Raw genomic sequence first — 25479 nt, forward strand, 5'->3', positions numbered from 1 at the left:
TAAATACATAATAATCTTTATTTGTATAGTGCCAACATATTCCACAGCGCTTTACAGTTTAACAGTTCATACACAAGTCATAAGTTTCAACATTAAAAATAATAGAATAATTATGACAACCTTGCTTGTGAAAGCTTACAATCTACAATGAAGTGGGGGAGACAAAGTACAGGGGTTCATTTACACACACACACACACACACACACACACACACACACACTTTGATTAGGGAATGTGTTAGCCTGCCCTAAACAGAAGTGTTTTTAGGGAGTGCCTAAAACTTTGTAAGTTGTGAATAATCCTAAGTTCTTGGGGTAGAGCATTCCATAGGATTGGCGTGACCCGGGTTAAGTCTTGGAGCCGGGAGAGGGAGGTACGGATTATTGCAGAGGTTAGTCGAAAGTCGCTTGCAGAGCATAACGAGTGGGTAGGCTGATAAATAAAAATGAGGGAGGAGATGTAGCGGGATGCCTCACTGTGTGTGAGGAAAAGCAGTTTGAACTGGATTCTATAATGAATGGGCAGCCGATGCAATGACTAGCAAAAAGTGTACGCATCTGCGTACCGATTAGCCAGATGTACGACCCTGGCTGCTGCAGTAAGGATGGACTGGCGAGGGGGAAGTCAAGTGAGGGGGAGGCCAGTTAATAGAGCATTACAGTAGTCCAGGCTGGAGTGGATCAGGGCAACAGTGAGGGACTTTGTTGTTTCCATGGTGAGAAAGGAGTGTATTCTAGAGATGTTCTTTAGGTGTAAGCCGCAAGAGCGAGCAAGAGATTGCATATGGGAGGTGAAGGAAAGATTGGTGTCAAACGTAACACCCAGACAGTGCTGCCTGCTGCTGGGGCATTATTGGGGTGCCATCCACAGAGAGGGAGATGTCAGATTTAGGGAGGTTAGTTGACAGAGGGCGCAGAAGAAGTTCAATTTTGAAGAGGTTGAGTTTCAGATAGAGAGCGGACATGATGTTGGAGACTACGGACTGCGGCCAGACAGTCACTGGTGTTCTGTAGTACAGCGGGGGGGGGTAAGGTCAGGGGATGACATGTATAGCTGTGTGTCATCAGCATAAAGATGGTACTGAAAGCCAAATCTGCAGAAGAGGAAAGGAAGCGGAGCCAGCGAACGAAAAACTGAAGGAGCAGTCAGAAAGATAGGAAAAGAAGCAGGAGAGAGCAGTGCCATTTATGCCTTTTGACTGGAGCATAGAGAGAAGGAGATGGTGGTCAATAGTGTTGAAAGCTGCAGAGAGGTCGAGAAGAATAAGCAGAGAGTGGTCACCGTTACATTTTGCTGTCAGAAGGTCATTAGTCAGTTTGATGAGTGCAGTTTATGTAGAATGTAGGGGGCGGAAGCCGGACTGTAATGGATCTAGGAGAGAGTGAGTGGAGAGGTAACTGGTAAGGCAGAAGTGGACCAGGCACTCCAAGAGTTTAGAGATGAATGGGAGGTAGGAGACTGGTCTGTAGCTATTTGTGCAGGATGGGTTGAGAGCGCGTTATTTTAATAATGGAGTAAAGGTAGTGTTTGAAGGAGGAGGGGAAAATATCAGAAGAGAGGGAGAAATTGAAGATTGTAGTTAGATGGGTAGTGACGACAGGAGAGAGAGAGACTGGAGGACATGTGAGGGAATGGGGTCAGTAGTGCATATAGTCGGACAAGAAGAAGAAAGGAGCCTTGAGACTTCTGCTTCTGTGATGAGATCAAATGTGAAGATTGAGCCAGAGGAGATGTGGGGAGGGATTGGAGTTGTGACACTTGACGACCTCACACTATTTTCTCTATAAAGTGTGAGGTCAGTTCATCAGCACAGATGTCTGTGATAGGGGCCTGTGTTTTTGGACTGAAGAGGGAGTGAAAGGTGTCAAATTTTTTTTGGGTTGTTAGACAGTGAGGAGATCAGGGTGGTGAAGTCTGTTTGGCGAGGTTAAGGGCAGCGTTATAGGTCCGTAACATAAATTTGTAGTGGATAAAGTTTTCTGGTGATCGAGTTTTCTTTCATAGGCGTGCTGCACTCCTAGAGCATTGCTGGAGAAATCGAATTTGCAATGTGGGCCAGGGCTGTTTTACTCTGTGTTTGGAGGTTCTGAGGGTGGGGGAGCTGGTCCAGGGTGCTTCTGAGAGTGTCATTGTAGTGGTGTACAGCCAGATCAGGACATGAAAAAGAGGAGATTGGGGATAGTGATGAGTGTAGGGAATCTGAAATTGTATGAGGGTTAATGTCCTCATCATTCTTCCCCAGCCGGAGTAAAGAGGCCGGGAAACAAGCATCAAATGACATCAATATTGTTGATCATGAGCGTTTAACGGCCTGAACTCTGCGCATGTAAATACAACAGAAATGTGACTGTGTGATCGTGCAATATGTGAGCATTTAGGGCCCCACTTTAAACTTTTGCTCAGGGTCCCACTTTGTCTAAAACCCGCCCTGCGGCCTTATGCACATTTCTGGAGTGATAGAAAGTGGCAATAAGGATGATATTGTTGAAATGTTATTGTTTAAGGCTGTGATCATATCTGCATTCTTATTTATGATCCTGTATAGGAGCAAAAGGAAAAAAAATATCGAGCGCTGATCCCCCTGCAAATAGGATACCAGCAGCACCAGATGGACTGTTTGATTATAATTAGGTGCATTTGTTTTCTATCATTTTATGGGCTAAAATTGCATGTCCTGTATTTTTAGGCCTGTCAGTGTTTCCAAGCAAACCTTTACTGCTGTAAGTGAACATTTATTAGAGCTTGTGGAATGAGGGTTGTTGGGTGGGCACAGTGAATGTCACAGTTTTTATAGCAAGGTTACATGTTGACAATGGTTCATATCTTCAATGTTGACGTAGTAACATTTTCCACTGGCATTCCTGAAATTTGCGCAGTTGTTGTCCTTGTTATGAGCTTATTCTTCTGCTTATTTTGTAGAATTCTATTGTACTGAAGTTCTGGAGTGATGAGTCTTTTGCACAGCAGCTCATCGTCCTCTGATAGTCCAACCTTTAAGTTGTAACCAAGGATCTTGGCCATCCCAGATTGATATGGCTTCATTGACTTGTCCTTTATTTTTTTGGGGTCAACCTCGTCCTCCAGACATTTCTCGGACATCAAAGTCCTTATTTTTTGTAGCTCTTTAACCTCATGTTCCATACGTTCCACTCCAAATGTCTGTATACGTTTCCAGAAAGAATTATTGAAGTAGACATACATCTCCCAGTCCAAATTATTCCAAGATTTTATCTTTTCTTGAGTTACTAGAGTTAGTGTTTTCCTACTATTGTTGCTCCTACTATTGAGAGGGATAGACAGAACATCATAAAAAGACCAGCAGAGAGCGTCCTTCAGGAGAATAAGAGACTCATCATAATATTCTGTGATCAGCACCAGATCAAATATGTTATCCATTGCGTGCCATGCTAATACTGATTGCTCAGGGGAACCATTAAGCTCAAAACCTAAATCAAAAGTCATATAATTCTTAGCGAGGTTGGTCAGTCTGTCTGTATTTGTGTAAAATATTTTAGAATTGTTCAAAAAATCTTCCAGATTTTTAGCCTTTTTGAAATCTCCATAGCCCTTGTAGTAGGAAAAAGATGATTCCATCTGAGAGATTGGATTTCGCAGGATGGTGAAGTAGAACGTGTCCTCTGGCATCACTTTTTCTACCTGTTTAAAATTTATAAATTAGGTAATTATTAATTCTTAGTAACCATATATTCAAAACATTTCCAAAATAAAAAAATGTACAATTTGCTTTGGATTTTATCATTGTGGATCCTGAAAACCTAACACAAGTCATGTGTGTTGTGGTTGTGTTCTAAAATAAAAAGTCATGCAGCTGTCACACAACGTGTCCATGGGTAACACAGCTTGTGCACCATAATGTGGCGCACAAGAGTTACAGTCATCAAGGCCATTAAACCGTAATTTAAATATCAATCAGGAAGGAGAAGATGTCATTTGTTGTTCTTCCTAAGAGGGTGTGAGGGAATACAAATGGGGTGAGAAAAAGGAAGGAAATAGCTTAAATAACTAATAAAATAAACAGCACAGAAAATACATTTTCACTTAAAAAGATCCATGGACATTTTGACTGCGCTACGTCTAATGTTTCTAACTTTGTTGTCTTTTTTTTGTACCAATAGGTTTATTTCAAATAAAATTTCTGGTTACAGTAACAACGATCACTGATCAGTTCTGATTTTCTGCCTACTGTATTTGTATACATCCAATGGAAACTATGGACTCAGCAGTAAGTCACTGAATTCTGGTGTAAGCGCTGAGCTCCTGTAGATCAGCATATACCTTTCTTAACAATGAAATGGCAATACTAGGAAAAGTCATGGAATTATAGCAATCACAGGATTGTTAGACATGTTAATGATCTGCAAATTATGAAAAAATAGAAACCATACTTTGGGCGTGCCTTTCTGCAAAGGAGACAGGAAGACTGTACAGTATTGAAGGGAGGATGGATGGGGTCATGTATCGCGAGATTTTGGACAACAACCTCCTTACCTCAGTAAGAGCATTGAAGATGGGTCATTGCTGGGCCTTCCAGCATGACAATAACCCGAAACACACAGCCAGGATAACTAAGGAGTAGCTCCGTAAGAAGCATTTCAAGGTCCTGGAGTAGCCTAGCCAGTCTCTAGACCTGAACTCAAATCTTTGGAGGGAGCTGAAACTCAATGTTGTCCAGCATCCACCCCGAAACCTGAAAGATCTGGAGAAGATCTGTATGGAGCAGTGGGCCAAAATTCCTGCTGCAGTGTGTACACTTGGTCAAGAACTACAGAAAATGTCAGACCTCTGTAAGTGCAAACAAAGGTTTCTGTACCAAATATTAAGTTCTGATTTTCTATTGTATCAAATACTTATTTCATGCAATAAAATGCTCATTAGTTATGTAAAAATCATAAAATGTGATTTTCTGGATTTTTTTTAAGATTCTGTCTCTCCCAGTTGAAGTGTACCTACGACAAAAATTACAGACCTCTCCATTCTTATCGGTGGGAAAACTTGCAAAATTGGCAGGCTGTCAGATACTTATTCTACCCACTTGTAAGTACATGTATTTTGAGATTTCGAGCTCACACTCTGATTTGAATATTTTATTTCCATTTTTTCAGCATTCACATACCATTAACATGCCTATCCATCCTGTGATTTCCATAATTCCATGACTTTTCTTTTTTTGTGTTGCAATTTCTGTGTTGAGTGGAGTATATAGCTAAGTGCAAGCTTAAAATGTGACTACTTTTTTAGGCCACGCTCAAGATTTTCAAAGTAAGAATGTAAAAATTATATAACACAGGACTTTATCTGAAAGGGTTGGTACAGGATGTATAAAAGAAAATGGTGTGGGAAGAAAACCTCCAGCGATGAAATCAAAAAGGAAATACCATGATTAAGGCTCTTAGCTGAAACACGTTGGTTGTTCATCCCAGGATGTGGTGACCAGGATCCATGTCTTTTTTAATGTACTATTGTACAGAATAAAAGTTCTTCATTTTTTTACAAAAAGATTACTTTCCTTTTTGATTTCATCGCTGGAGGTTTTCTTCCCCCACCCTTTTCTGTTAGCTGAGGTCCAAGACGGCTCCGGGAGATGTTACTTCATCCAGCAAGATGCTGCAACAGATGGTGAGCTGACATTTTTCCCCATTATTTTCCCTCTATTGTTTTCCCAGGATGTAAAAAAGGTATAGCTAGCAACATGGTCCTGTTAAGCTGGAGTCACACATAGCGACTTACCAGCGATCCAGACAACGATATCAACGTGTCAGGATCGCTAGTAAGTCGCTATGTGATCGCTGGTGAGCTGTCAAACAGACAGCTTCACCAGCGATCAGCACAGCGACGCCGCGCGCGCGGCATCGCTGTGTTCGTTAGCGCTGATGAAATATTCATGTCAAAAATAGAATTAAAATAAAAAATATTGTAATTCTCACCTTCCGACGTCCCGCTTAGCATTCCCGCCTCTCTCCACATTCCGGTCCCAGTAATCCTTTGCGGGAATTACCGCGATGACGTCCGTTCTCGCGGGATCGCAAAGTCTCGCGGTCATTCTTGCAAAGGATTACTGGGACCGGGAGCGTGGAGAGAGGCGGGAAGACTGCGCGGGACGCCGGAAGGTAAGAATAACAATATTTTTTATTTTTTTTATTATTTTACAGCTGATCGCTGGTCTCCCGCCTGTCACATGCAGCAATGCGTGCTGGCCAGCGGGAGATCAGTGACGAAAAAAATGTCCAGAGGTTTCTTGCAGCGATCAGCGATACCGGCAGGGGGGCCGGTCGCTGATCACTGTCACACACAGCGATCTCACTGGTGAGATCGCTGTTGTGTCACAAAAGTTGTGACTCAGCAGCGATCTCGCTAGCGAGATTGCTATGTGTGACGGGGCCCTTAGTGTAGCTCTCAAAAATGATTACTGCATACAGTGAGTTAATTGTTGGCAGAAAGACATTTCTGTACATTTAAATCATAATGATCAACATCTCGTATAAACCAGAATGCCGTCTGCACGTTGGCATAAGGATGTTGTAACGGGGTCTTCTGTGTTGTAATACCTCTTACATTACCACCCATTTTCTCAGGAGGTTCACTCTGCTTTTCCTCACTTCTGGATGAAGCACGCTGGCTCGAAAGGCTTTGTAACATGGGAACATATAAAAGATCCCTGCTACTCCATGTATTTCCAGTGTGACAACATTTTACTCATCGGTCTCACAATATATATATACAGAGGGCAGGACAATCAATGAGTGTCCTGCCAATAGATAACAGGCTCCAATTAAGACGCCAGACGTACATTACAATAGCCGTGGGATTTACAAAGGTGGGGGGAGGTCAGAAGTGGGACATCTTGTTTACGTCTCCCCACGGAGGTCGAAGCTGGTCAGTTTCTGCATTAAGGGCATACATCTCCTATTCAGTGTGCTGGGGGGTTCTGTAACAGATGTACCACCACCTTGACAGTAATCCAAAAAATATGAAAAAAGACAACAGTAACAGCATCTTTGAAAAAGTGTGGATTTATTAGCACCACGTAGTGTACAATTTTTCTGCTCAACAAATAGCTTTCCACAAATCACAAGCTTGAGAAAGGCTAATAGCTGAGCTGAAATGTTGTACACTACAGTATGTGGTGATAATAAATCCACATATTTTAATTTTTCAAAGACCCTATTGCATTGTTTTGATATTTTTTAGATGCATAATGAAATATACAGCTATGGCAAAAATTAAGAGACGACTGCAACATTTTCAGTTTGTCTGATTTTTCTCTTTATATGTATTTTTTTGAGTAAAATGTAAATTGTTCTTTTATTCTATAAACTACTGACAACATGTCTTCGAATTTCCAAGTACTAAATTTTGTATTTATTTTCAGAAAATGAGAAATGGTCAAAAAAACAAAAAGATGCAGTGCTTGCAGACCTCAAACAGAATAAATATAAAAATATATACGGTACATTGGAATTTCATGAATGGAGAGTACAATTATTTTGCAAGGAAAAAAAATAAAACAATAGAATGAGGGAGTTCATCAAGGCATTATTTAAACATTGATGATTTAAGTTAATCAAAAAAAGGGGTCTATGGGATATTAGCCTATTAATCAAGATTGTAAAGCACTTCTTTCCTTTCCCTATTTTTTCAATATAAATTGATAGGGTCATTGCGAAAATTCAATCCAAAAGGAATTCTGATTTTAAGTTTCATAATCCATAATGCTTCATGTTTTAATAATATTTTTCTCCAATTACCTCCCCTTTTTGGTCTGTCTATTCTTGTTTTTCCAAAAAATGCAATATAGGCTAATATTCCATAGCCCCTTTTTTGATTAACCTAAATCATCAATATTTAAATAATGCCTTGATCAACTCCCTCATTGTATTATTTTTTTTTCCTTGCAAAAAAATTGTACCCTCCATTCATGAAATTCCGATGTATATATTTTTATATTTATTCTGTTTAATTTGTTATGCCATTGTGGCTTAAGACTGTTTCCTCTCAATTGCATGGCTTCTCACATATGTTCTTTGTAAATAATTATATGTATGATCTCACTAAATGGGAGTGGTATTGTGTTTTTAAGCGATTGCACCAGATTATGTAATTTGTTACGACTAAGGCTTCCGCTGAAACGCGTCAACCAGTTACTGTCTACCCTGATGTGATTTTTTTAAATGATTTTCTAATAAAAACAAGGATATTTTTAATTCAAGGATCCAGCAAAATTCTCTTTTTTTCTTTGGATTAACATATGCACCCAGCCGACGGGTGGCTGTGTTTCCTGCTTACATGGATCGGTCAGGTCAGAGGACTTACTGGTGAGCAACATATTGCCTACTGACTTTTATTCGAATAAGATGATGGTCATCCCGGTCATTGGAGAGTCATTTTCGCCCTTTGCCGGTCAGTAGATTTGTTGTTCCCAATGTCTGCTGCTTGCCCTTGTTATAATGGACTGCTGTCTTAGAAATTTTAAGGTTGGAGGCAAAATGACGCTCACTGTGTTTCTGCTAGTAAAGCAAGAATTGAGCCCTTCTTTTCCTCACTCAAGACTTTTCTTTTCAACTCCTTTGACATGGTTGAAAGTTATTTTTTCATTCCTATTACTTTTGGGATATTACTAGCACTTGTTTTGCCATCCAGCTTGTCCTGTTGCAAGAGGATTGTGAACACCACAGCAGGGTTTTTTTATACTTTCCTTCGTTAAATAAGATTTGGTTCAGGTGATCACCTAATCAGAAGCACATTAAGTAGAATGAGGTGTACTCTGGTTGGAATTCAACTGACACTGGAATGGAATGGCTGTCAGACATGTAGAGAAGCTGATTTTTATAAAACTGTGCAGTGGTCTCTTAATTTTTGCCAAAGCTGTATACTGTCCATTTAAAGTCAAATAAAAAAAATGAGTGTTAATAAATTCCAACTAAATATGTCAAAATATTATGTCTGTAGGGAGGTTAAAATGTGCCGGTCACTGACTTTTTTCATACAGGAAAGATGTATATCTTTGTACCGTGTTAGCCAGTGGATAGAAAAATATTCAGGATTGAGAGTCCTCAGTAGTTGATACCTTTTAATGGCTAGCCTGATGAAGAGACCTGAGTAGTCTCGAAAGCTTGCAATGTATTACCATCTTTTCAGTTAGCCATTAAAAGGTATCAACTACTGAGGACTCTCAATCCTGAATATTTGACTTTTTCATGTAAGAACACACTTACTAGTCATATACTAAATATAAAAAAGTAACTGATTAAAAATTAAGAAAACTGGCCCTGAGCAACTCATAAAAGACCAAATTCTACAGAAGAAGTCTGGTCCACAATTATGGGATGTGGAAGCCTGCCGTACTAACATGCTAAGCGACATTCCACAGCCCTCCATGGAAGCTTAAGTGTCAAAACTTGAGATATCCCATGTTATTGTGAGATCTTGCACTTTCGACTAAGCGAACGCTGCCTGAAACATATTAAAGTGAACCTGTCAGCTGATACATGCTGCCCAGGTGGACAGGCAGAGGTCTGTCAATCCAGGGCAGCAGGTGAGGTGAAGTCGGTGAGGATTCACCTATCCGACTAGTCTACAGGCTTTTAAACTATAGTTTTCTCTGAAACTATGCAGCGTTTCAGAGTCAGACATACCTGGCTGACATCATACAGCCAGTGAAAAATGAGGATGAATGAACTCATGGAGATCAACATCCATACAGCCAGTGTCATGGCCAGGGCCATGCTGCCCATGGATACGGCAACAAGTATCAGTCAACAGGTTCACTGTAAAGGCCAAGCCGAGAGATTATTTGTGTTCTGCCCTCTGAATAGGGCAAATGTGTTTTGTATTATGTGTTGGGTTATTTATAGCACCATCTAGTGGTGGTTGAATTTATAGCTGTGTCTGAAATAGCATTTACAGTCTGTGACTTTAACAGAAGCAATGCACTATGGGATTGAAGCAATGCTTTGTGGGAAGGAAGCAATGTATTCTGGGATAAAGAAGGTGCCATTTTCTTCTGTGTATATCATAGGATGCACGCTGTTTATCTGTCCTCTTTTTAACTCTCCAACTTGAGTTTGTTAACTGGGTAAAGCGTATCTGGTAAGCTTAATATCTTTCTTACAATGCAGTGTTACAGAGATGTTATTAGCTGTATAGCAGTCAGTGCTCAGTAGATGTAATTAGACACCTGTGATTTTTCTATGTATGTTGCATCACACTGAATACTTCATGTAATTGTGTTAGCTGTGTGATCATCTGCCCAATACTTACGCATGCCGTTTGTATTCTTTATAGTTTTACCGCTCGCTCACATGCTCTATACTCTTCACAAATAAACAAGTTAGACTACAGAGAACAGTCTGCTTATTTTGGAAGACAGAGCTGTGGTTTATGCTTTATGCTAGAGTGCACACCGTGTCAACGTGTATGAAGGCAGAACAATGTGTATTGGAGATATAGTTTTTGTTTGAAATAGCTTTAAGCTACTATTCCAGAAGGTTGGGACTTTAGCTAGGTCTCCAGCATCGAAAGATGACCAGACAACCCAGGAGGTCCCTTCCAACTCTACCGTTCTATGATTCTAAAAGAGCTATTTTTTTATCATTCTTAATAATTTAATGACTTTCTTTATTTTAGCCCCCTGTATATAGCAAAGCTTCTAAATGAGCTAAAGAAAATTGGAAACATCAACCTTAAAGAGGTTCTATCAAGTTGGGAAGTTGTCCCCTGTCCTTTGAAAAGGGGATAACTCCCTGATCGCTAGGAGTCTGACCATTAAAACGTCCATCGATACTGGGAACTTGGGCTCTGAAGAGCCCCTTGTAAATGGAGCGGTGGTCAACCATTCGTACTGCCACTCATTATATTGTTTATGGGAATGCTGATCATCAGCCAAAGGATGTGCTCTCTTATCTCCAGTGGTCCGATTTAGAAAAAATGAAGCAGAGGTGAGAATGATCAATCACCAATTCTTTCACACGAGGATCTTCAAAGCCTATATTATTGGAACTAGTGGGAGGCCCAGCATTATGAGTCCTAGCAATTGGGAAGTTGTCCCTTATCAGATGGATAGGGCATAACTTCCAACTTCGTACACTCACTTTAATGCAATTTGCTCTGCTAGTCAACAAGCAACTGGAGCTAAAAGTTGAAATAATAAATTGTCTACTTATTTTTGTTCATTTAAATTACTATTGAATCATTCATTACTCACCTCTGTAAACTTGAAGCGCATATGATGACACATAATATGAAAAATCTTTTTTGTTTTTGCAGAGAATCCATTCACATACGAGGCTCTGAAAAAACTAGGATAGGAGAACTGAGAAGAGCGAGAAGGGAAGGCAAAGGTTAAGTTGTGAAATTCTCCATAGCGGAACAGAATGTTCATAATTGAGCTGCTAGCCGTCTTGTGAGTTTTTAGGAAGAAGATGTTTTTCTTGGGTTGACAAGATTTTGTGTCTTGTTCGCTCCTGGCATCTGATTCCTCAGTTAAGACTGTTTTGCTTCTTATTCTTGATTTTAAAGTCATTAACATTTCCTTCCACCTCGGCCCTTTTAATCTCTCAGACAATTGATCTTTTTGCAAATAATGTAAAAGTTCAGATGCAATATCTTGTTCTCTGACATAATTATTGTCACTCCTTTCGAATCCATAAGTAACTCCGTCTCCATTATTGAAAGGTAATAGATTTGAGATGAAAGGAATCTCATGTATAGTATACCTGCATGAGAATAAGATAACTTTTGAGGCTAGTTATTAAAACAATTCTAGTCATGTAAGTTAATAATTTTGATACATTTACACTTTAAATGAAGAATACTGTTAAAACTTTATCCACGTTTCTCAGTTGATAGATAACTAGAATCAGATATTGAGTTTGGTCAGATTTGATGATGGTGTCTTTTACTTATAGAGAAGAAGAGACCGATTCTGACATACCAGCTCAGTTCAAGTCCTCTTTCTCTCTGAAGAGGCAATTTGCATATTAAATTTCCCAGAGGAGCATTGCACGGCTAATAATCCTCCTTACCTTGACAAGTCAGAGCTGGTATGTCACTCTCCACAAGGAGAAACCTTACCTCTTAGACCTTAGACTAAGTTGTGAAATTGAACAATGCCTGATAAATGCAATGTCCCTGACCAATGTGTGACAGTAAACAGTCTTTGTCCTACAAAATGTGTAAGGGGTTGAGGATCTTACCCCATTAAACCTCCATGTTGTTATTATGTATGTTTATATATATATATATATATATATATATACTAGCTGAAGAGCCCGGCGCTGCCCGGGCATAGTAACTAACTGTGATTAGTTATAACAAATTATAATTATCCGCCATCCCATAGTCCCGTGCCCATATACCCATCATACATATCCACCATCCTATAGGCCCATGCCCATATACCCATCATACATATTCTCCATCCCATAGTCCCGTGCCCATATACCCATCATACATATTCGCAATCCCATAGTCGAGTGCCCATATACCCATCACACATCCTTCATCTCATAGTGCCGTGCCCATATACCCATCATACATATTTGCCATCCCATAGTCGAGTGCCCATATACCCATCACACATCCTTCATCTCGTAGTGCCGTGCCCATATACCCATCATACATATTCGCCATCCCATAGTCGAGTGCCCATATACCCATCACACATCCTTCATCTCATAGTCCCATGCCCATATACCCATCATACATATCCACGATCCCATAGTCCCATGCCCATATACCCATTATACATATCCTCCATCCCATAGTCCCGTGCCCATATACCCATCACACATCATCCATCCCATAGTCCCATGCCCAAATACCCATCACACATCCTCCATCTCATAGTCCAGTGCCCATATACCCATCATACATATCCTCCATCCCATAGTAGAGTGCCTATATACCCATCATACACATCCTCATCCCATAGTCCCGTGCCCATATATACCCATCATACATATCCTCCATCCCATAGTAGAGTGCCCATATACCCATCATACATCCTCCATCCCATAGTCCAGTGCCCATATACCCATCACACATCCTTCATCTCATAGTCCCATGCCCATATACCCATCATACATATCCACGATCCCATAGTCCCATGCCCATATACCCATTATACATCCTCCATCCCATAGTCCAGTGCCCATATACCCATCACACATCCTCCATCCCATAGTCCCATGCCCATATATCCGTCATACATATCCTCCATCCCATAGTCCAGTGCCCATATACCCATCACACATCCTCCATCCCATAGTCAACCATTATGACATCATAATGAGCGTTGAGGCTTGCAACCTATGATGACATCAGCGTTGCCATGGCAACCATTATGACATCATAATGAGGGGCGGGGCTTGATACACACACACTGTTTCCCCATTATGTAGATAGGGGCTTTATGACATCATAATGAGGGGCGGGGCTTGACACGCACACACTTTTTCCCCATTATGTAGATAGGGGCAAAATTGTTTGGTAAATTGGAACGCGCGGGGTTAAAATTTCACCTCACAACATAACTTAGGACGCTCTCGGGGTCCAGACGTGTGACTGTGCCAAATTTTGTGGCTGTAGCTGCGACGGTGCGGATGCCTATACACACACACACACACACACATACATACATACATACATACACACTTTGAGCTTTATATATTAGATATACACATATATTTATATATTTTATACCGTTGTAGCGTACTATCGTATATTTCATGTTGCTGTATTATTTATATATTATGTGTTGTTATGCTTCTGCACCATGTACTTGGTAGAGACAGTGCAGTTTGGGTTATGGTCAGGTTAGGCAATGCTCTGGGAGGCCAGGGTATACAGTGCCCGAGATACTTGGACATGAGTACTGCCCTGGTCGACCTTTACAATTGGCGTAGCTGGCAGGATGCCGACACCTTACAGTGCAGAGAAACCGCAGGAAGAGATGGAGATTCAAGTGTGACCAGTAAGGAGATAAAAAGAAATGCTGAGAAGAAATTGGATGTGACAAGTTTGACCCGAAGAGTGTGGGATGAAGTTACTACAATTGTGAGTAAATTACCGGATGTGATTGAAGAACTAAATGTGAAAAAGACTGGGATTGATTGAGTCTGATGAAGTGAGTGACAAGATGACAGCCATAAATATGGAGGACTTTGGCGCCAAAAGGCTGCATTATTCTCTGAGGGGGCTGCATTATACTCTGAGGAGTGCTGCATTATACTGTGAGGGGGATGCATTATAATCTATGAGGGGTCTGCATTATACTCTGAGGGGGGCTGTATTATACTCTGAAGGGGGCTGTAATATACTCTATCAAGGACCAAGAGGAGTGCATTCTACTATATGTACTATATGGGACATGCATTATACTGTATCAAAGACTATCTGTCCCCATCATTCTTCCTCAGCCAGAGTAAAGAGGACAGGAATCAAGCTTTGAACGACTTTAATATTGTCGATCGTGCTCGTTTAGCGGCCTGAACTCAGGGCATGTAAATACAACAGAAATGTTTCTGTGTGATGGTGTGAGAATTTGGGATCCCACTCTAAACTTTTTGCCCAGGGCCTCACTTTGTCTAAAACCGGCCCTGCCATAGGGTATTACATCTTTATAGAGTCAGTGTTCGGGGTCCATGCACTGCGTGCAGCGTGCAGAATTATTAGGCAAGTTGTATTTGAGAGGATTCTTTTTATTATTGAACAACAACTATATGCTCAATCAACCCAAAAGACTTATAAATATCAAAGCTTAATATTTTTGGAAGTTGGAATGGTTTTTTTTTAGATTTGGCTATCTTAGGAGGATATCTGTTTTTTCAGGTAACTATTACTGTGCAGATTTATTAGGCAACTTAATAAAAACCAAATATATACCAATCTCACTTGTTTATTTTCACCAGGTAAACCAATATAACACAAAATTTAGAAATAAACATTTCTGACATTCAAAAAAAAAAATTAAAAATCAGTGACCAATATAGCCACCTTTCTTTATGATGACACTCAAAAGCCTTCCATCCATAGATTCTGTCAGTTGCTTGATCTGTTTACGATCAACATTGCATGCAGCAGCCACCACAGCCTCCCAGACACTGTTCTGAGAGGTTTAATGTTTTCCCTCCCTGTAGATCTCACATTTTATGAGGGACCACAGGTTCTCTATGGGGTTCAGATCAGGTGAACAAGGGGGTCATGTCATTATTTTTTTCTTCTTTTAGACCTTTACTGGCCAGCCACGCTGTGGAGTATTTGGATGCAGGTGATGGACATTGTCCTGCATGAAAATCATGTTTTTCTTGAACGATACCGACTTCTTCCTGTACCACTGCTTGAAGAAGGTGTCTTCCAGAAACTGGCAGTAGGTCTGGGTGTTGAGCTTCACTCATCCTCAACCCGAAAAGGTCCCACAAGTTCCTCTTTGATGATACCAGCCCACACCAGTACCCCACCTCCACCTTGCTGGCGTCTGAGTCAGAGTGGAGCTCTCTCCCCTTTACTGATCCAGCCTCGGGCCCATCCATCTGGCCCATGAAGAGTCGCTCTCATTTCATCAGTCCATAAAACCTTACAAAAATCAGTCTTAAGATATTTCTTGGCCCAGTCTTGATGTTTTATCTTATGTTTCTTGTTGAAAGGTGGTCGTTTTTCAGCCTTCCTTACCTTGGCCATGTCCCTGAGTATGGCACACCTCGTGCTTTTTGATACTCCAGTAACGTTGCAGCTTTGAAATATGGCAAAACTGGTGGCAAATGGCATCTTGGCAGCTTCACGCTTGATTTTCCTCAATTCTTGGGCAGTTATTTTGCGCCTTTTTTTTATCAACACGTTCTTGCGACCCTGTTGGATATTTGCCATGAAATGCTTGATTGTTCGGTGATCACGCTTCAAAAGTTTGGCAATTTCAAGACTGCTGCATCCCTCTGCAAGACATCTCACAATTTTTGACTTTTCAGAGTTCGTCAAATCTCTCTTCTGACCCATTTTGCCAAAGGAAAGGAAGTTGCCTAATAATTAAACACACCTTATATAGGGTGTTGATGTCATTAGACCACACCCCTCCTCATTACAGAGATGCAAATCACATGATTTACATAATTGGCAGTTGGCTTTCAAGCCTATACAGCTTGGAGTAGGACAACATGTATAAAAAGGATGATGTGATCAAAATACTCATTTGCCTAATAATTCTGGACACAGTGTAGGTGTTCAGGTTGCCCATCGCTAATGGTGGAAGCAAAGCTAATCTTTGGGATCCTGAAAAACACAGCAAAGAATACAGCAAGAAAAAACAGAAAAAAGCCAGTAAAGCCAGTAGTTAGAGGTACGCTAGGGCTGGTGGGTAGTGCGCCGCACAAGGCAACAGTCATTTTGTAAGTACTAAGTCCATATGTCTCCTTTGCTCCATGTGTTTACTGACTTTTCATGTGCCCTTTGGATTCACTGAACGGGGACTTTATTGAACATGAACTGTACCGCTATAGGGTCTATTTACGCTATCTTATCTAGACTATCAACCCTGCCTATGTGGATTAGGTCCCCACTTTATAATTTACGCATTTGCACTTTACAAATTAATTGTGTGGAACTCTACTGTATATCTACATATGATTTTTTGGCACTTTATTTGCTACATTTGAATGCGGAAAATTCCTGACTGAAAATTGGACTCCATCCCAGATAACGTACGTTATTTTCCGCGTGGTCTCTGCACGTTTTCTGCATGTTTTTTTGCACAAAAACCGCGTGTTTTTTATGCGTTTTTATCCGGAGCGTCCTCAGCCTCATAGAAAATAGCTAGAAATGCGGAATTTTCCGTGAAATTAATGAGCCTGCTGCGTTTTGTTCCGCGATGTGTTTTTTTTGCGGAAAAAAACTCATCAATATGCACAAAAAGTGCAAAACTCATTAAAATGAAAGGGAAGCTTCTTTTAAGCTTTTTCTAAAGCGTTTTATTTGGTAAAAATGTGAAAAAAACGCTTACGTGTGCACATACCCTAACGTGGATAAAACAGACTGAATGGAGTATTTTGGGGTCTTGTCATCTAATATATAACTCTGTGATTGTTGTCAGTATTTATATAACATTTATTTACTTGGTCATATATCTTTTTTCTTCCCAACATATATATTAGGGTTTGCTTGAATATATTAGGATGTTATCAGTCTAGAATAGCATAGAGAACTGCCAGCAGTGGGCCGTGATGATTTGCCCCACTGCATTCAGCTTTGCAGAACATTTGTAGACAATCACTAATAGCTCTATTATATTTGTTGTACCTGCTACTTTACATTGTAAATGTTTGTGCTTCCTGTTACTTGTAATTATTCAATAATTCTCCACATTAACAGTTGTTAATCCACTACCCCAGATTTTTGTCTAATAGCTTCACCCTACATCTCTTCATAAGTATATGGTAACTATTATGTATTAATAATTCTATTATATTTGTGATATTTATCTTAATATTAGACTTTTATATACAATTGTTCTCTCACCTTTCTGACTCGCTGGTTTTCAACACTTGCAAGGCCAAAAATAATACTATTGTTATTAGCAAAAGGACACCGAAGATTTTCAAACACTGAATGTTACTATGGACAAACCTGAAAGACAAACCAAAATGTATTAATGACCACAGTGTGCGTGCCCAGGATCCAGCTTACAACAATTGGAGGCAGACCCAACTCTTTGCCATTCCTTACCTGGATCAATCAAAGAGACCAAAGCCAAATATAAAACCTGCCCATTACATCGGACATTATCAAAACTAATTGATTCTCCCGACTGCTTGCTGAGTCCATTGTTAGAAAAGTGCAATATACAGTAAATGTTTGTTTGTATTAAGCCCATTTTATCCCACATTTATAACAAAGCTTCTCTGTTAAAGGGGTATACCCATCTCCAATATCCTACCTCAATATGTAGTAAGTGGAATATTAATTATATTAGCAAATACCTCCATTTAGAATTTTAGTATAGTTCTTCTGATTCGCTATGTCACTTACATCATGTGCAAGGGATTGCAGTAGCTTAGGTGTCCATGGTTATGACCATTCATATAGTGACAGTTAGTTAGTTAGACAGCTCTTATTGGTCGTAACCATGAATACCTAAGCCACCTATCTCAGTATATTATTTTTGCACCATTTTGTCAGTGTAACAGCTCAGAGAGGCTGCTCCTGCTGCTGCAAGTAGTCAGATACTTCAGATGGATAGGATTTAAATGGTTTGTGGTAAGGCTGGTATCACACTAGCGTTTGTTTGCGCTGCGTGCGCATTGCAAATGCATAAGCGTTTAGCAATTTTACTCTAAAAACATATGCGTCTTTAAACGCTGACGTGCGCATGTCCATGCGCACGTCCATGTGCACGTCAGCGTTTCCATAGACTGTAATGTGTTTTTTTTGCACATCTGTGCGCATGCGTTTTTTTGACACAGGCTGGGTGCACAGAAAATGCAACAGGGTGCGTCCGGCACGCATAGGTGCACACAGCAAAAAAACGCATGTGCACAAAAACGCATACAAACGCTAGACAATGCGCACCCATGTTAAACATAGGGGCACATTGCGCATGCACATGTATGCGAACGCAGCGCAGTGCAAAAAAACGCTAGTGTGAAACCAGCCTAATAGTGTGGGCCAGACACAAGGCCACATTTCAGAATCTACATCCTTTCTACTAATACACCATTTTCCAAATTATTATGCAAATTATATTTTGCTCTGATTTTCCTTAGGTGTCGGTGCAAATGACAGTCAGTCTAATAAAAGTCATCACCCGTTAGAGTATACATCGAATTTTATTGAAGAAACCTCCCAATAATAACAGTATAATCTCCAAAATGAAAAAAAACTCAAATTGCACTGTTCCAAATTATTACGCACATTAGAATTTCTAAACATTTGATATGTTTTAAAGAACTGAAAATGCTCATTTGTGGAATTTGCTGCATTAGGAGGTCACATTCACTGAACAAAAAAGCTATTTAACTCCAAAACATCCTAACAGGCCAAGTTACATGTTAACATAGGAACCCTTCTTTGATATCACCTTCACAATTCTTGCATCCATTGAACTTGTGAGTTTTTGGAGAGTTTATGCTTGTATTTCTTTGCATGAAGTCAGAATAGCTTCCCACAGCTGCTGTTTTGATGTGAACTGCCTCCCACCCTCATAGATCTTTTGCTTGATGATACTCCAAAAGTTCTCTATAGGGTTGAGGTCAGGGGAAGATGGTGGCCACACCATGAGTTTATCTACTTTTATGCCCATAGCAGCCAATGACTCAGAGGTATTCTTTGCAGCATGAGATGGTGCACTGTCATGCATGAAGATGATTTTGCTCCTGAAGGCACGTTTCTGCTGTTTATACCATGGAGGAAAGTTGTCAGTCAGAAACTCTATATACTTTGCAGAGGTCATTTTCACACCTTCAGGATCCTTAAAGAGCCCTACAAGCTGTTTCCCCATGATTCCGGCCCAAAACATGACTCCTCCACCTCCTTGCTGACGTCGCAGCCTTGTTGGGACATGGTGGCCATCCACCAGCCATCCACTGCTCCATTCATCTGGACCATCCAGGGTTGCTCGACACTCATCAGTAAACAAGACTGTTTCAAAAATTAGTCTTCATGTATGTCTGGGCCCACTGCAACTGATTCTGCTTTTGAGCACTGTTTAGGGGTGGCCGAATAGTAGGTTTATGCACCACAGCAAGCCTTTGAAGGATCCTACGAGGTTCGGGGGACTCCAGAGGCACCAGCAGCTTCAAATATCTGTTTGCTGGTTTGTAATGGCTTTTTAGCAGCTGCTTTCTTAATCTGATGAACTTGCCTGGCAGAAACCTTCCTTATTCTGCCTTCATCTGCACGAACACGTCTGTGCTCAGAATCAGCCACAAATCTCTTAACAGTACGATAATTACGCTTAAGTTTTCGGGAAATATCTAATGTTTTTAACCCTTGACCAAGACATTGCACTATTTGATGCTTTTTGGCAGCAGAGAGATCCTTTTTCTTTCCCATGTTAATTGAAAACTGTGGCCTGCTCAATAGTGTGGAACATCCAGTTTTCCTTTTATTGGACTTACATGGCAAACTAATTATCACAGGTATCTGAGATTGATTTCAGTGATCCAAAGAACCCTGAGACACAATAACATCAATGGGTTTTATTAAAAAAAAACACTATGACACTTAAAACCAATTTGCACATGGTGTAGTGTGGTCCAGACACACTATCTCAGCAAATAAGTGTTACGGCGGTGGAACACGCTTAAAAAAATATAAATAAAGCGTGTTCGCCGCCCAGGGTCCACCGTGCGGCAGATGTAATAACCGCTGCTGAAAAGGCAGAGCACCAGGACGGTAATGTGCACAGGGAAGGACTGCACCTGATGCACAAAAGCAAGCTCTGTTGGAACTCACAGAGCTGCACACAAGAACACAAACACAAAAATGCTGAGTCTGTATAAACTGCACAGATAATCAGCGGCACACGTGCGGTAGCCAGAGATTGGGGTAGTTAGAGACATCACTACCACCAAATGGACTTACCGTGACTGGACGTGTGCACAGCGTCGCAACTGCGGACGCCCAAAACGGCTTCAAGCGCAATTAGCAGGCGCAATGCAAGACGCTGGCTGCTGTAAAAGGTGGAGCTTGAGCGCGCTGGCACTAGTGCGCACACTGGCTGTATCCCAATCACTCTCACATTCGTATTATCAGAGGGAAGGGGTTTCTTAATAAGTCATTCACCAGTCCAAGCATCCATCACCAAACACACAGCAGCAAGTATGGAAAATACTAGCGCATGGCATAGCGGCCATGCGCACTTTTTATAGCGTACGGGACCTGCCAGAAACCTCCAGAGCCCCGAGCATAACCAATCAAATCAGGAGCAGGACCTGAGCACCAGACTCCTGAACTCCAATGAGAGCTAGTCCCGTGAGCATGCTCAGAAGCAGGGAAAAAGGACTTAGCCTCTGGAGACAAATGTGAGAATCTGGGTTGCTGCATAAGCATAGAATGACCCAGATTCCTAACATTACCCCCTCCTAGGGCCCCCTCCTCCCTGAACCCTCCGATCCACCAGCCTGTGCCTGACAGCAGCACAGGTCTCAGACTCGTCAAAAGGCGAGCCTGATCTCCCAGTAGGTGAAACCGAAAACCGGGAGATTCGGACGGTATCGGGGGAGACCAGATCACCAGGTCTCAGGAGGGACACAAGGGAAACAATGGGAGTTTTAGGAGAAGGCCGCCGTGTATCGGCGGGCGTAGCCACTCTCCGTTCGGGAAGGCTATCCCGAGCACATAGGGTGCATGCCCGAATGAATTTTTTTACATCCCGAGCCCTGTTCTGCCACCAATACGAACCGGCCAGTGACTTCGTGGTCTGCATATAGCCACGATGGCCGTCCGCATTGGGCGCGTGTGCCCACTCGAGAACTTTAGGCCGCTGGCGAGGAGGGACAAAAGTCTCGCCTACCGATTCGCAATCAGACCATTGCGGGGCGCTGTCTTCCTGAGAAGCAGCAGGCAGATGGTGACAACCGCACATGGTCTCTTGTGCCGGACATGTCTCTGAAATAGCGCAAGACACCTCCATGGGCTCGGGGGGTAGAACCTCTGGCTCGGGCAGATCCAAAGGCTCAAAAAATTTGGGAGCCGGAGTACCTCTACTTTTGTTGTGAGCACGCTCCAAACCACGCTCCGAAAAACGGAGATCGATACGGGAGGAGATGGAGATTAGCTCCTCCAGAGTGGTAGGGATCTCTCTAGTGGAGAGAGCATCCTTCACGTGCTCAGCTAGTCCTCGCCAAAAAACTGGGATGAGTGCCTTGTCAGACCACTCTAACTCAGACGCTAGTGTCCGAAAACGGACGGCGTATTGACTTACTGAGAGTGATCCTTGAGACAAGGCAAGCAATTGGAGTGAGGTATCGTGGGTAACCCGTGGACCAAGAAACACCTGCTTGATAGCGGTAAGCAGATTAGCCGCGGTCCAAACATCCGGGTCACCACGCTCCCAAAGTGGCGTTGCCCATTCCAGCGCCTTGCCCGACAGTAGGGAGATAATAAAGGCCACCTTGGCCCGTTCTGTAGGGAATTGTGCAGCCAGCAGCTCCAGATGGATCGAGCACTGGCTGATAAAACCCCTGCAGGAGGCGCCATCCCCAGAATATTTCTCAGGTAACGGGAGGCGGGTAACTGTCGGCGCAAGGGCGGACATGGACATACGTCCCACTGCATCCGTAAGTGCCTGGACAGCAGCATCCGTGGCCTGCGAAGCTGCGAGCGCCCTCTCAAGGGTGGTCAAGTGAGCCTCGAGCTGTCGCACGCATTGCAACAGTTGCTGCAGATCTGCCATTTTTAGCCAGACCCTGGCGCTAGTATTAGGTTACGGCGGCGGAACACGCTTAAAAAAATATGAATAAAGTGTGTTCGCCGCCCGGGATCCACCGTGCGGCAGATGTAATAACCGCTGCTGAAAAGGCAGAGCACCAGGCGGTAATGTGCACAGGGAAGGACTGCACCTGATGCACAAAAGCAAGCTCTGTTGGAACTCACAGAGCTGCACACAAGAACACAAACACAAAAACGCTGAGTCTGTATATACTGCACAGATAATCAGCGGCACACGTGCGGTAGCCAGAGATTGGGGTAGTTAGAGACGTCACTACCACCAAATGGACTTACCGTGACTGGACGTGTGCACAGCGTCGCAACTGTGGACGCCCAAAACGGCTGCAAGCGCAATTAGCAGGCGCAATGCAAGATGCTGGCAGCTGTAAAAGGTGAAGCTTGAGCGCGCTGGTGCTAGAGCGCACACTGGCTGTATCCCAATCACTCACACATTCGTATTATCAGAGGGAAGGGGTTTCTTAATAAGTCATTCACCAGTCCAAGCATCCATCACCAAACACACAGCAGCAAGTATGGAAAATACTAGCGCATGGCATAGCGGCCATGCGCACTTTTTATAGCGTACGGGACCTGCCGGAAATCACCAAAGCCCCGAGCATAACCAATCAAATCAGGAGCAGGACCAGAGCACCTGACTCCTGAACTCCAATGAGAGCTAGTCCCGTGAGCATGCTCAGAAGCAGGGAAAAAGGACTTAGCCTCTGGAGACAAATGCGAGAATCTGGGTTGCTGCATAAGCATAGAATGACCCTGATTCCTAACAATAAGTACTGATTGCTAATTTAGTGACAGGTGACTGGCAGGTCTGGGCCTAGGGTTGTAAAACAGCTATTTAAAAGAGGAGAAGGGTTCATCCAACTTAAGTGGGAAACAGCGAGGTCGTGGAGGGAGGCTAATAGACTTGGTGTTCAAGCTGTATGTGGGTTGGGTGGTACTGTTACTGAAAGCTCTACTGAACAAATAGCATCTCGTGCTATCCAAAGACAACTGACAACATCTGTTACTCGACTCCCTTTCTTTGGCAGCCATACAGCAGTACGCCTTGTAGATGAGGTTCAGAAAGAGCATGTGCTCCAGTGGATGGCAAGCGCTGTATCAAGTGACTTTTCCTCCTCTTCCTCCACCTTAACATCACACACAGTACAATCCTCAGAAGCGGCACCCCAAATACCATTGTTTCCCCCAATTTCACAACTCTCCAACCACCCAACTGACTATGGGGAACTACAAGTGGGCGAGTCTGCAGAGCTGTTCACACATTCTATTTCATTGCACTTTTAAAAACTGAAGCAAATTTATATCACGTTTTGTTTAAAGGGAACCTGTCACCTGTTTTGGCCGCTACAAGATAAGCCCTGAAAGGCAGTTGCCGTATCTACAGCATGCTATAATGCTGTAGATAAGCCCCCAGTCCGACCTGCAAGATCAGAAAAATAAGTTTTATTATACTCACCCGGGGGGCGGTCCGGTCGGATGGGTGTCGCAGATCTGGGTCTGGCGCCTCCCACTTCTTGCGATGTCGCCCTCCTGTTGCTTCATTGCTCCCTGGTATTGCACTCCTGCGCAGGCATACTTATCTGCCCTGTTGAGGGCAGAGCAAAGTACTGCAGTGTGCAGGTGCTGGGCCTCTCTGACCTTTCCCTGCGCCTGCGCACTGCAGTACTGTGCTCTGCCCTCAACAGGGCAGATAAGTATGCCTGCGCAGAAGCGCAATGCTGGGGATCGATGAAGCAACAGGAGGGCGGCATTGCAAGAAGATGGGAGGACCCGGACCTGCGACACCCATCGGACCATAACGCCCCCCGGGTGAGTATATTAAAAGTTATTTTTCTTCTCTTGAAGGTCGGACCGGGGGCTTATCTACAGCATTATAGAATGCTGTAGATAAGCCCTGAAAGGCAGTGGCTGCATCTTATAGCAGCCAAAGCCGGTGACAGGTTCCCTTTAAAACATTGGCTCTCAAGCTATAATCATGAGAACTGCCTTGGTAAAGTGGGTGTTTTATGTGTTTTTATAGATGTTTGTCAGTACAGCTGGCTTTATGACATGTATATGGACATCTATTTAAACCCCAGAATTTCTCCCAGAAGTGAATCCTACCGCATCATATATATCTTTTCCAGAAATCTTAATTGTGTTGTTTCTGCAATAAGTGCATGGATCTCTGAAAATGTCATTCCGATTAATGCTGTAGATACCGATGTAACAATTCTGCTGTATGATCAAATGATAAGAATTAAATACATTTACCTGAGTCTTGTTTTCCAGCCATGCGCCATTACAGTATCCTTAGAAAATTTCAGTTCCTCTTATGCTGTCGTTGTCTCTCAGAAAAATCGAGTGACCTTTATGTTATCTTTTGAACTTTATTGTTATATCTCCGTGTACCTTCCAGGGAACCACTCCACCCTTTAATTTACTGTCAGCTAGAAGATTACTCCTTGTCATAATGCCATTATCATTGACCAACCAAGACGTCAATATTAAAATTAATGAGTAACTTCTCTACATGGACCAGCAGTTGAAATGTAATATACACCTATATTGAATATTTCACTGTTAACCCCTTCACTACCAAGGGTGGTTTGCACGTTAACTACCGGGCCAATTTTTACAATTCTGACCACTGTACCTTTATGAGGTCATAACTCTGGAACGCTTCTATGGATCCCGGTGATTCTGACATTGTTTTCTCGTGACATATTGTACTTCATGTTAGTGGTAAAATTGCATTCAAATAACTTGCGTTTATTTGTGAAAAAAACGGAAATTTGGCGAAAATTTTGAAAATTTCGCAATTTTCCAACTTTGAATTTTTATGCCCTTAAATCACAGCAATACGGCACACAAAAAACTTAATACATAACATTTCCCACATGTTTACTTTACATCAGCACAGTTTTGGAACCAAAATTTTTTTTTGTTAGGAAGTTATAAGGGTTAAAAATTGACCAGCGATTTCTCATTTTTGCAACACCATTTTATTTTTAGGGACCACTTCACATTTGAAGCCACTTTGAGGGG

The 25479-nt window shown here is 42.1% G+C and overlaps 1 protein-coding gene across 1 annotated transcript; it reads right to left on the reverse strand.

Moving 5' to 3' along the window:
* On the reverse strand, positions 1–24793 carry LOC141091170 (galactose-3-O-sulfotransferase 2-like). The gene is made up of 4 exons (XM_073576587.1): positions 24706–24793; positions 17524–17631; positions 11222–11732; positions 1–3657 (listed from the first exon to the last, which is right to left on the reverse strand). The coding sequence occupies exons 1-4, from the start codon at positions 24732–24734 to the stop codon at positions 2818–2820; spliced, it is 1488 nt and encodes a 495-aa protein (XP_073432688.1). The 5' UTR covers positions 24735–24793; the 3' UTR covers positions 1–2817.
* Positions 24794–25479: the final 686 nt, after the last annotated feature.

Source organism: Dendrobates tinctorius, unplaced genomic scaffold (genome assembly GCF_039654945.1).
Source record: "Dendrobates tinctorius isolate UK_male_01 unplaced genomic scaffold, ASM3965494v1 ptg000049l, whole genome shotgun sequence".
Lineage (NCBI taxonomy): Eukaryota > Metazoa > Chordata > Amphibia > Anura > Dendrobatidae > Dendrobates > Dendrobates tinctorius.

Excerpts from the sequence above, each read along its gene's own strand:
- LOC141091170 (XM_073576587.1), bottom strand. The coding sequence starts at position 24,734 with ATGGCGCATGGCTGGAAAACAAGACTCAG. Across the intron at positions 17,632-24,705 it reads GGCTGGAAAACAAGACTCAG|GTTTGTCCATAGTAACATTC; the intron begins GTAAATGTATTT and ends TTTGTCTTTCAG. Across the intron at positions 11,733-17,523 it reads AAAACCAGCGAGTCAGAAAG|GTATACTATACATGAGATTC; the intron begins GTGAGAGAACAA and ends ATTCTCATGCAG.